At 42.5% G+C, this 12,719-nt stretch overlaps 1 protein-coding gene across 1 annotated transcript in view; it reads left to right on the top strand.

Moving 5' to 3' along the window:
- The window catches only part of prickle1a (prickle homolog 1a), a 38,090-nt gene extending 29,704 nt beyond the window's left edge, over nt 1–8,386 (top strand). Inside the window, exons 3-8 of the mRNA XM_060914635.1 lie at nt 1,747–1,860; nt 4,661–4,798; nt 4,877–5,080; nt 5,226–5,412; nt 5,976–6,824; nt 6,932–8,386. Coding sequence (XP_060770618.1) covers nt 1,747–1,860; nt 4,661–4,798; nt 4,877–5,080; nt 5,226–5,412; nt 5,976–6,824; nt 6,932–7,767 — 2,328 coding nt within the window. The 3' untranslated portion in view covers nt 7,768–8,386. The remainder of the gene's footprint in view (nt 1–1,746; nt 1,861–4,660; nt 4,799–4,876; nt 5,081–5,225; nt 5,413–5,975; nt 6,825–6,931) is intronic.
- Nucleotides 8,387–12,719: the final 4,333 nt, after the last annotated feature.

Below are 12,719 nucleotides of genomic sequence, written 5' to 3'. Positions count from 1 at the left end.
CCTTACCGAGGTCACCAGCTAGAGGGCAAAACACAGTAAAGAAAACATCTTTGGCTTGGACAGAATGAAAAATAGTCATACAGACCCTTCATAGCGAGTCAGTAACAGTAATACATTTATCAGAGATATCTGGCAGGCCCTTCTGTTCGATCATTTCTATCATAGACATGATATAATGGATATATAATGGAGGTTACTGAACCTGGTGTAAATTCCAGTTGTCTTTCAAATGCTGATATGATGAGTTTGATTGCTGCTTGTCAAGAATAAATAACGGTGTGGCATATCACGAGAGTATAAAATATTCACCAGGGTTATAGTTTATACGCAATTACATAGTACAATCTATACATGCTCTCTCTCTCTGTGTGTGTGTGTGTGTGTGTAAAATATTCACCAGGGTTATAGTTTATAGGCAATTACATAGTACAGTCTATACATGCTGTGTGTGTGTGTGTGTGTGTGTGTGTGTGTGTGTGTGTGTGTGTGTGTGTGTGTGTGTGCGTGCGTGAGACCTGTCATGACAAAAAGTGTGACTTTTACATAGTACTAAAATCTTACTATATTCTACACATATTTTAAAATATATGTCCAAGATTTAAAAAAAAGATAACACATTTCAGAAAAGTGCATTATTAATATCTACTGATCAAAAAGATAAGCGAAAGGAGATCTTTTGTAGCAAGTCCTTTTGAGAAAATGCTCTAGTAGCTTGTCTAACTACGTAACTGTAACTCTGCAACGTAACTGCAGCATTATTTAAAGACTGTCTTCTAAAATTCAGTATTTTAAGCAGACTGCAGCTCACCGAATGTGTTTGTATACAAATGTTTACCTCGATATAATACAAGCATGCAGCAAGATGAGATTTTGTGTGTTTAATTCATATAATGTTCTATGATTCTATTCTCTAATATGGAGGAATTTAACCGAATCACTGAAATATCCATTACATTTCATGTCACAAGATGTTCCATGGCTGCTTGCAGTAGCCTCATCAATATCTCAGACCAGCTTTAATCCACACCCTGAAAGCATAGGAACTGAAAGCTGGAACTGCTCAATTCCTGATCTCAAATGTCTTCTACTGAAATGAGCAAATTGGTGTCTGGTAAGGCAAAAGTTCTAGAGGTGTTTGAATGCATCCAGGCTAGGTTTTTATCACCTGGATGAGTGTAAGGCTCAGAGTATGCCTTAACTTATGACACAGCATTTTACAATCCTGTAATCAGTTCACTATTTGATTGAAGCGCTGTATATATACACACCTGCTTATCTGCAGGTGTGCTCTTCATTCGTTTCCAGTCAATGATGTCTGAACAGCATGTCCAGGCCGGTGAAATATGTCATTCCTTGACAAGCATGTTCACCTTGGGAGCAGGATCAGCCTGACCGACTAATATTTCAATGGCATGCATTTTATAAATCAGTCAAGCCAACCGCTTTAAGGAATAGTGCAATGATGGGTGCTAATTTCAGGTATATTCACCGCCTCACATTTATCGAGTTGCTGAAAAAGACCTGCGAAATCAAAATTTAGCTTTAAAGATGTGATATGACGCATTCTTACAACAGTAATAAAGTTCCCAGGCAAAAATACTAGTCTCCTATGGTTAAAGACAGATGATTATAATAGAAACATATTGTAATACATACAATATGTTCACTTTGGTGTAATTACTTCCAAAAGTTTTGTCGGAGATCAGGGTTCATTTGTAATTTCAACTCTGCCTATCGGGTTTGCAGGTCCAGCTGTATTTCTCCTGTTTGCCAGAGGACAAGGTTCCCTATGTTAATAGCCCAGGAGAGAAATATCGCATCAAACAGCTCTTGTATCAACTGCCTCCCCATGACAATGAGGTAAGCTCAACTGGGATGTGATGGAGTATTATGCAAAAAAAAAAAATGTAATAAACTAATATCAGCATGAAGAGAACATCAGTGCACGAGGGAAGGTAGTGTTTTTTTGGACTGTATTGACAGCCTACCCGCTTTGCATCCTCCCCCCCCTCTCTCTCTCTCTCTCTCTCTCTCTCTATATATATATATATATATATATATATATATATATATATACAACCCCGATTCCAAAAAAGTTGGGACAAAGTACAAATTGTAAATAAAAACGGAATGCAATAATTTACAAATCTCAAAAACTGATATTGTATTCACAATAGAACATAGACAACATATCAAATGTCGAAAGTGAGACATTTTGAAATTTCATGCCAAATATTGGCTCATTTGAAATTTCATGACAGCAACACATCTCAAAAAAGTTGGGACAGGGGCAATAAGAGGCTGGAAAAGTTAAAGGTACAAAAAAGGAACAGCTGGAGGACCAAATTGCAACTCATTAGGTCAATTGGCAATAGGTCATTAACATGACTGGGTATAAAAAGAGCATCTTGGAGTGGCAGCGGCTCTCAGAAGTAAAGATGGGAAGAGGATCAGCAATCCCCCTAATTCTGCACCGACAAATAGTGGAGCAATATCAGAAAGGAGTTCGACAGTGTAAAATTGCAAAGAGTTTGAACATATCGTCATCGACAGTGCATAATATCATCAAAAGATTAAGAGAATCTGGAAGAATCTCTGTGCGTAAGGGTCAAGGCCGGAAAACCATACTGGGTGCCCGTGATCTTCGGGCCCTTAGACGGCACTGCATCACATACAGGCATGCTTCTGTATTGGAAATCACAAAATGGGCTCAGGAATATTTCCAGAGAACATTATCTGTGAACACAATTCACCGTGCCATCCGCCGTTGCCAGCTAAAACTCTATAGTTCAAAGAAGAAGCCGTATCTAAACACGATCCAGAAGCGCAGACGTCTTCTCTGGGCCAAGGCTCATTTAAAATGGACTGTGGCAAAGTGGAAAACTGTTCTGTGGTCAGACGAATCAAAATTTGAAGTTCTTTATGGAAATCAGGGACGCCGTGTCATTCAGACTAAAGAGGAGAAGGACGACCCGAGTTGTTATCAGCGCTCAGTTCAGAAGCCTGCATCTCTGATGGTATGGGGTTGCATTAGTGCATGTGGGATGGGCAGCTTACACATCTGGAAAGACACCATCAATGCTGAAAGGTATATCCAGGTTCTAGAGCAACATATGCTCCCATCCAGACGACGTCTCTTTCAGGAAGACCTTGCATTTCCCAACATGACAATGCCAAACCACATACTGCATCAATTACCGCATCATGGCTGCGTAGAAGAAGGGTCCGGGTACTGAACTGGCCAGCCTGCAGTCCAGATCTTTCACCCATAGAAAACATTTGGTGCATCATAAAACGGAAGATACGACAAAAAAGACCTAAGACAGTTGAGCAACTAGAATCCTACATTAGACAAGAATGGGTTAACATTCCTATCCCTAAACTTGAGCAACTTGTCTCCTCAGTCCCCAGACGTTTACAGACTGTTGTAAAGAGAAAAGGGGATGTCTCACAGTGGTAAACATGGCCTTGTCCCAACTTTTTTGAGATGTGTTGTTGTCATGAAATTTAAAATCACCTAATTGTTCTTTTTAAATGATAGATTTTCTCAGTTTAAACATTTGATATGTCATCTATGTTCTATTCTGAATAAAATATGGAATTTTGTAACTTCCACATCATTGCATTCTGTTTTTATTTACAATTTGTACTTTGTCTCAACTCTTTTGGAATCAGGGTTTATATATATATATATATATATATATATATATATATATATATATATATATATATATATATATATCAGCAACATTTTCATTTAAGAGCTGGTTAAGACCTGTAGAAATTAGTCTATTTCATACTTCTGTGTAGTTACTCAAAAGCTAAGCTAGAATAGGGCATAAAGAATTACTCTGTAGCAGCAGCCCAAAAGCAGTTTGGGGTTAAGTGCCTTGCTCAAGGCAAAAACTGCTATGATCAAAGGAAGGATGTTAGGACTTTTAGTCCCCAGATACCAGGACTCAGACAACAAGCCGTCCCTGGAGCCCGGAAACCTCCAGCTCTGGTTCTCTGGTTTGAAGTGATAACCCACAGGGGCACTGCCACCTTTGGCAGGACCTGAAGAAACAGCGCTAAAATAAAGCTTCTATTGTTTGACCCATTGTTGAAGGAAAATGTGTTTCTGCATCATATTTCAGACCCCATTCAAATTGCTTTTTAAGGATGAACTAGTGTGGGTGCTGGTTAACCTCATGCGTTTTCATACCTTGTCACATTCACTGGATTCCTCTTGCCATCACAGAGGACATCTTTGTTTCCTTGTTTGTCTGTGGGTGTTGGCACAATGAGACATTTGAGCGGGTGATTTTATGATGCTTCTGGGGGGCTCGACACAACATGTGGCACAGAGATTCCTCACATTGCTGTGGTTTACTAGCAGAGGCCAGAGTGTGTAGGGACACTGCTCTGATGCATGTTGTGTGTACCATAATTACTGCTCTGAAGTACTATCACATTGCTTGCTTTGTCTCAGGTTTGTTGCAGATGTCTGTCTCTAACACAGGCCTCATGAACAACTCTTTCTCATTAAGCGTTGTTAAACAAAATCACCCTGATAGTTCACGCCCAACAAAAGAAGCAGAGGTCACGGAATGGTTGAAAGAGAACTGGACAAACCCAATCATTAAAACCTTTTAACCACAGCTATCAATTCCTGTCTTAGGTGCGCTATTGCCAGTCCCTTGGTGAGGAAGAAAAGAAGGAGCTACATATGTTCAGTGTGCAGAGAAAAAAGGAAGCGCTGGGGCGGGGAACTCTAAAGTTACTGCCCAGGGCTATGCTTCACGCGATCTGTGAACATGTAAGTCAAATCACAACTCCTACTATTCAGAGAAACAATCGAGTCACACAAAAGTAACTGGATTTTTAAAAACTTCAGTGTGGGGAGAACGTTGGTGGAGGAGAGATGGCAGTGTTCACCTCAAGAGCAGGGCCTGGACTGTGTTGGCACCCAGCATGTTTCGCATGCTCCACATGTAATGAGCTTCTAGTGGATCTCATTTATTTCTATCATGAGGGGAAGATTCATTGTGGGAGACATCATGCTGAATTGCTAAAGCCTCGCTGTTCAGCCTGTGATGAGGTAAGTGCAAACACTTACCGGTATATACACGCTATATTTTAAATCTATGAAACGCGAGGCCATTATTCATAATCAACTTATTGCTCAACGGATTCAACATCTGGATAGCTTTCAGAAATGAAATAAAACGCTCTATATTTTTCAGATCATCTTTGATGATGAGTGTACAGAGGCAGAGGGCCGTCACTGGCACATGAAGCACTTTTCCTGCTTTGAATGTGAAACTATTTTGGGTGGTCAGCGGTACATCATGAAAGATGGTCGGCCCTACTGTTGTGGGTGCTTTGAGTCCCTGTATGCTGAATACTGTGAGGCCTGTGGAGAACACATTGGTAAGCCAAGGTCTATCTTGTGCCTTCATGTCCTTTGCGCTGTAAATTAAATGTAGTAACGTTAGTGCGTTTTCACACAAAATTTGATAATACTGACTCTTATTCAATAACCATGATATGTTATTCAAGCTTTTCCATGAATAAGAGGTAATTACATAATTTCAGGATGCAATATCCCTGTTACTACAAAGAAAAATCTGAAATCTTCCGGTCTTACACAAATCCAGATTACTAGGCATAAACATTTTAAAAATAGTTCAGTTATATTGTGATGAAACTGATTGCTTAATTGGTAAAAAGTGAAAAGTTAAACCATTTTCAAATGTGACTTATTTTCAAATTACAGTTCACATTTGCCAAACAAAATGGACAATTCATCACCTTACAAAAATGTATAAATAAACGTGTATCTTCATTCTTTAGTGAATATATTCATCACCTTTGTTCTTCTAATATCAAGGTTGTACAGGTGTAATCATGAAACCCTATTTGATTCTAATTTACTTCAACTTTTGTGATATAAACCTACCCATGCTATTTTAATTCTGGTTATTTTCGTTTAGGGGTTGACCATGCTCAGATGACATATGATGGTCTCCATTGGCATGCCACAGATGAGTGCTTCAGCTGTGCCCAGTGCAAAACCACCTTGCTTGGTTGCCCATTCCTGCCAAGACAAGGCCGCATCTATTGTTCCAAAGCTTGTAGTCTTGGGGAGGATGTCCATGCGTCAGACTCATCAGATTCTGCCTTTCAGTCTGGCAGGTCTCGTGAATCCCGTCGCAGTGTCAGAACAGGAAAGAGCAGTCGTTCTGCAGACCAGTGTCGCCAGTCTCTGCTCTTCTCACCTGCTGGAAACTACAAGTTCCCTGGTTTCTCAGGCAATTCAGAAGACACTTTGTCAAACAAGCTGTCCCATTTGAACTTAACAGATGATCATTTTTGGAGGAACAGGGAGGAAGAGGAGGTACCTGAGGACCATGAAGAATGGGCTGAGCATGAAGATTATATGACCCAACTACTTCTGAAGTTTGGAGAGCATGGAGTCTTCCAGCAGCCAGAGGACAACAGACCAGGTGATCCTTGGATGACTGACTCTGAGATAAAAAATAAGGTGGAGTCAAAGATTTCAGGCAGTGGTGGCAATAGCAGTCTGGCCAGTAAAAAGTACAAAACAGACATGTACTGGACACATTCCCAAGATGGACTGGGAGACTCTGCATATGGTAGTCATCCCGGACCTGCAAGCAGCAGGAAAATTCAGGAGCTTGATCTGGAACATGGTGCTAGCTTTAAGCATAAGGAAAAGCAGTGGTATAATGATTCACTGGAGTGCATCACGGATGGACTTAAACAGCAAGAGCAGGGTGTCGGAGACTCCATGGACTCTCTAGCACTATCTAATATCACAGGTGAGTATATAAACTGATAAACAAGAGAAAGGTGAAATTTCTTTGGAAAATACTGTTCATGAACGAAACATGATTCTTACTGAGATCTGATCTAATCTCTATTACAGGTGCATCAGTGGATGGGGACTTTAAAGAGAAACATGTACCCTTTTCATTGCACAACTTCAAGCTGGAGAATCAGGATTGCGAAAAAACAAGCAACATGGGAACTCTTAACTCCTCAATGCTGCACAGGAGTGCCAACTCCCTCAAGAGCCTTACGTCGGAGCTGGAGCATGTAGAAGTAGTAGAGGAAGAAGAACCAGAAGAGGTGATCCCCCTCCCAGAGGAACGACCCATACCTCCTGTTCTCCGGAGGTCCAGATCTCAATCAAGGCCTCATCAGGTCAAGTTCTCCGATGATGTTGTGGACAATGGACACTATGAAGATGTAGAGGTGCGACAGCCTCCAATGAGTGAACGCACTCGGAGAAGGGTGTACCATTTCGATGAACAGGACGAGCAACACCGTCGGCATCATCATAACCACAGACGAAGAAGCCGAAAGTCTCGGTCAGACAACGCACTGCATGTAGTACCCAAAGAGCAAGCACGTATGTGCTTCAGAGAGGACTATCTCCAGCGTGGTCCTCTACCTACATCTCAGTATGTACAGCAGTCTCATTCCCATGTGAACTCTGATTACGTCTTGCAGAACCAAGCTGCAGAGAGATTCTATCGTCTTTATGGAGACGATGACGATTGGTGCTCTACCTGCTCATCATCTTCCTCTGAATCGGAGGAGGAAGGTTTTTTCTTGGGTCAACCGATTCCCCAACCCAGGCAGTCGAGGTATCAGTATTATGCTGACAAACTTCCCAATCAAGTATCCCCACCTTATAGCACAAGGACAAATTTCAAAAAGAAGCGAGGACATAAGGGGAAAAACTGCATAATTTCATAGACTTTATCGAATCCAAAATAGTCACCAATATGTTGCAATACAATAGTTAGCTCCTGTATTTTATCTGCCTTCATTCAAAGGCCAGCATTGATCCTAGCTCAAAATATTTCTGCAGTATTTTTGATGAACAAGACTATAACATTCTTGAAGAGACATTTTTGTCTTGCAATTCACTAATATTCCATATGTTGTGCAAAAAAACAAAACCCTGCTATGTTTATGAAAATAACTGGTCACTTGGTCATTGACACAATGAAAGATTATATTTATAAATTACCATATATAAATGAGTGAATATTTAACAGTGCAAATATAAGTGTGTGTGTGTGTGTATATATATATTGTAAAAACTGTTCTGATTTAAAGCAGATATTTTTATATCCCTGAATTTTTAACAAAGGAAAAAAAGTACTATGATAGTTGACAGATAGCGGTAGTTGACAAATGATTTGCAACAGCTTCACTTTTGTTACTTAGGTTTGTTTGTTTGTTTGTTTGTTTGTTTGTTTGTTTTGTTTTTTTAATGAAAATGTCACCAAATGCAATGCAGTTAGACCCTTGTTATGTCAGGGTCACATGTACACATGCTTCTTTTCTATTAAAACAAACAAATGAAAAATACATCCCATATTCTCTATTATGTGGTGCGTCATTGGTTTGAACTTTTTTTATGGGCCATTGTAAACAGATCAGTGAAACATGAGCTTGGCAATAAAAGCATATGCAAGTTCCTTTTAAATGTTCTTCATTTGAAAAAAAAACACATTCTTAAATGAAGACTGTTGATTACAAACATTTATAATATTAACTGTTTTAAAAGGTGAAATAACGAAATTAAAGTTTCAACAGCAAAAATGAATACTCTGATTTTAGGCACATGAAGAATGTTTAACAAAGGAACTCCCATCACAGCTGTATAGCCATCCATCCATCCATCCAGCCGCTTATCCTGTTCTACAGGGTTGCAGGCAAGCTGGAGCCTATCCCAGCTGACTATGGGCGAGAGGCGGGGTACACCCTGGACAAGTCGCCAGGTCATCACAGGGCTGACACATAGAGACAAACAACCATTCACACCTACGGTCAATTTAGAGCCACCAATTAACCTAACCTGCATGTCTTTGGACTGTGGGGGAAACCGGAGCACCCGGAGGAAACCCACACAGACACGGGGAGAACATGCAAACTCCATACAGAGAGGCCCTCGCTGGCCGCTGGGCTCAAACCCAGGACCTTCTTGCTGTGAGGTGACAGTGCTAACCACTACACCACTGTGCTGCCCCCTGTATAGCCATCATTGAAAACTCTCTCTCACTCAGTACGTTTACATGCACATCCAAATTGAGCTGCTGTCGGTAATTGAGCAAAGGGTCTCAGCAGGGGTGCCAGAGAAATCCAATCCTACATGCACTCAAGGAAATCGAGCTATTGTGTGAGGTACATTATGCACCCGAGCCACAGGTGGCGCTACACGCCCCATCGTGTTGGTACACTTCCGGTTGTCGTCATGAAGAAGAGCTATTCAAGAGTGTAAACAAAGTTATCAGTTCCGTGTTCTCCATTGCTCGTTTTTCTCCCGTCCATGAATTTTAATATATTCAACTCCTTAAGCTGAATGAGCATGAACTCTTTGTCTCCTCATTGCTCCAGAAGTGCACGTTTCTGCTCACCATTTTCTCTTCTTCGTTTGTTCCTCCTGACCTCTTCTGCTGCTCGCTACTACTGTTGTCATGCCGACCGAGGCTGTCGTGTTTCCCGCTTGTGGTCTCGTCACTCATCACTTCCGGAAGGGGCAGTGCTGAAGTAAGTAGCTCGACAGGGTATACATGCACTAAGTAGCTCAGCAAAAATCGCATAATCTAGGTCGTGTAGCTTGATTACGAGAAATCAAGTTCGGTTCAATTTCAGCCTAGCTAAGGTGTATCCATGGCATTTAGAACTTCGATTTCAGTCGGGCAACGGCAGAAATTCGATTTTCTCTATGTGCATGTAAACGCACTCATTATCTCTAGCCGCTTTATCCTGTTCTACAGGGTCGCAGGCAAGCTGGAGCCTATCCCAGCTGACTACGGGCAGAAAGGCCCTCGTCGGCCACGGGGCTCAAACCCGGACCTTCTTGCTGTGAGGTGACAGCGCTAAACACTACACCACCGTGCCGCCTCATTGAAAACTCATCTCATCTCATTATCTCTAGCCACTTTATCCTGTTCTACAGGGTCGCAGGCAAGCTGGAGCCTATCCCAGCTGACTACGGGCGAAAGGCGGGGTACACCCTGGACAAGTTGCCAGGTTATCACAGGGCTTCATTGAAAACTATGTATAGAAATGTTGTAGAGAGCAAAAATACAACAAAGGAATACCAAACTAGTAAACATCACTGGCCTAAAAACCCCAGCATTATTCAGTATGACCATTCCAAAGACATGTAAAGTACAACCCCAATTCCAAAACAGTTGGGACGCTGTGTAAAACATAAAACAGAATGTGAAGGTTTGCAAATCATGGAAACCCTATATTTCATTGAAAATCATACAAAGACAATATATCAAATGTTGAAACTGAGAAATTTTATTGTTTTGTGAAAAATATGCTCATTTTGAATTTGACGTCAGCAACACGTTTCAAAAAAGTTGGGATGGGACAACAAAAGACTGAAAAAGTTGTGTAATGCTTAAAAAAAATGAATTAGGTTAATTGACAACAGGTCAGTAACATGATTGGGTATAAAAAGAGCATCCCAGAGACTCTTGAGTCTCTCAGAAGTAAAGATGGGGAGGGGTTCACCGCTCTGTGAAAGACTGCATGGGCAAACAGTGCAACAATTTAAGAATAACATTCCTCAATGTAAAATTGCAAAGAATTTGGGGATCACATCATCTGTGGTACATGATATCATGATAAGATTCAGAGAATTTGGAGAAATCTCTGTATGCAAGAGACAAGGCTGAAAACCGACATTAGATGCCTGTGATCTTCAGGCACTCAGGCAACACTGTATTAAAAGCAGACACATGTCTGTAGTGGAAATCACTGTATGAGCTCAGGAACACTTCAGAAAACCATCGTCTGTGAAAACAGTTCATTACTGCATCCACAAATGCAAGTTAAAACCAAATATAAACAATATCCAGAAACACCACCACCCTCTCTGGGCCCAAGCTCGTTTACGATGGACTGCAGCAAAGTGGAAAATTGTCCTGAGGTCTGATGAATCAAAAGAAAAAATTCTTTTAAGAAATCATGGACACCCTATGTGTCAGCCCTGTGATGACCTGGCGACTTGTCCAGGGTGTACCCTGCCTTTCACCCGTAGTCAGCTGGGATAGGCTCCAGCTTGCCTGCGACCCTGTAGAACAGGATAAAGCGGCTAGAGATAATGAGATGAGAAATCATGGACACCACCTCCTCCAGGCTAAAGAGGAGAGGGACCATCCAGCTTGTTATCAGTGCACAGTTCAAAAGCCAGCATCTGTGATGGTATGAGGGTGCATTAGTGCACATGACATGGGTAGCTTGTACATCTGGGAAGGCATCATTAATGCTGGATGATATATACACGTTTCAGAGCAATATGCTGCCATTCACACCAAATCTTTTTCAGGGAAGGCCTTCCTTCTTTCAGCAAGACAATGCCAAACGACTTTCTGCACATATTAAAACTGCATGGCTCTGTAGTAAAAGAGTCTGGGTGCTAAACTGGCCTGCCTGCAGTGCAGATCTGTTTCCCATTTAAAACATTTGATACATTATTAAGCACAAAATATGACAAAGGGGACCCCAAGCTGTTAAGAAACTTGCAATTGCATGTCAGAAATTGTATGTCAGGCAAGAATGGGACAGCATTTCTCTTTCAAAACTACAGCAGATGGTTTCCTCAGTTCCCAAACATTTACAGTGTGTTGTTAAAACTAGAGGTGATGCAACAAAGTGGTAAACATGCCCCTGTCGCAACTTTTTTGAAATGTGTTTGTAGCGGTTCAGTGTTGGTGGGTGGAGCACAGAGGACGGCAGGACAGAGATCAGGTTCAACAATCGCTTTTATTGCTACACTTTGCAGTCTAACATTCCTTTCACACAGACGCACACACGACTGGCGTCTTGTTCGGGGATGAGCTCTCCTCTGCTCTCCCTCTTTAAATAGGGTGCGGTCACTGGGAAGACACAGAAACACAGGTTAATTGATGTCAGGTGTAGTGATTCTGCCACTTACCTTCCCTGACTCCCCCCTCCTGTCACAGACCGGCGCTTGACCACGCCCCCGCTGCCACATACCCCCACTGCCCGACTCAGGCCGGGCGGCCGTCCGGCCGTCCGGCCTGCAGCCGACTCCCCGCCCCCCCCTTGACGGGAGAGGAAGTCCGCCATGACCATCTGTGCCCCCGGCCTGTGGACCACCTTGAAATTAAAGGGTTGGAGTGCCAGATACCAACGGGTGATCCGCGCATTGGCATCCTTCATGCGGTGGAGCCACTGGAGGGGCGTGTGGTCCGAACAGAGGGTGAAAGGGCGCCCCAGCAGGTAGTACCGGGGGGCGAGGACCTCCCACTTGATGGCCAGACACTCCTCTATGGTGCTGTAGCGCCCCTCACGCACCGACAGCTTCCTGCTGATGTACAGGACGGGGCGGTCCTCCCCCTCCACCTCCTGGGACAAAACCGCCCCCAGCCCTCTGTCCGACGCATCAGTCTGCAACATAAAGGGGAGAGAAAAGTCAGGGGAGTGTAAAAGTGGCCCCCCACACAGTGCAGCCTTTACCTCAGAAAACGCCTGCTGGCATTGCTCTGTCCACTGGACCGGATCTGGTGCCCCCTTTTTATTGAGATCAGTCAGCGGGCTGGTGACGTCCGAATAATTAGGTATAAACCTATGATAATAGCCAGCCAGCCCCAGGAACTGTCTCACCCCCTTTTTGGTCTTGGGCCTCGGGCAGGCCGCAATTGCTGTGGTCTTGT

The sequence above is a fragment of the Neoarius graeffei genome, chromosome 2, assembly GCF_027579695.1.
Source record: "Neoarius graeffei isolate fNeoGra1 chromosome 2, fNeoGra1.pri, whole genome shotgun sequence".
NCBI classification, from domain to species: domain Eukaryota; kingdom Metazoa; phylum Chordata; class Actinopteri; order Siluriformes; family Ariidae; genus Neoarius; species Neoarius graeffei.
The sequence above is the reverse complement of the archived record's forward strand: the minus strand, read 5'-3'. Positions and strand labels throughout refer to the sequence as shown.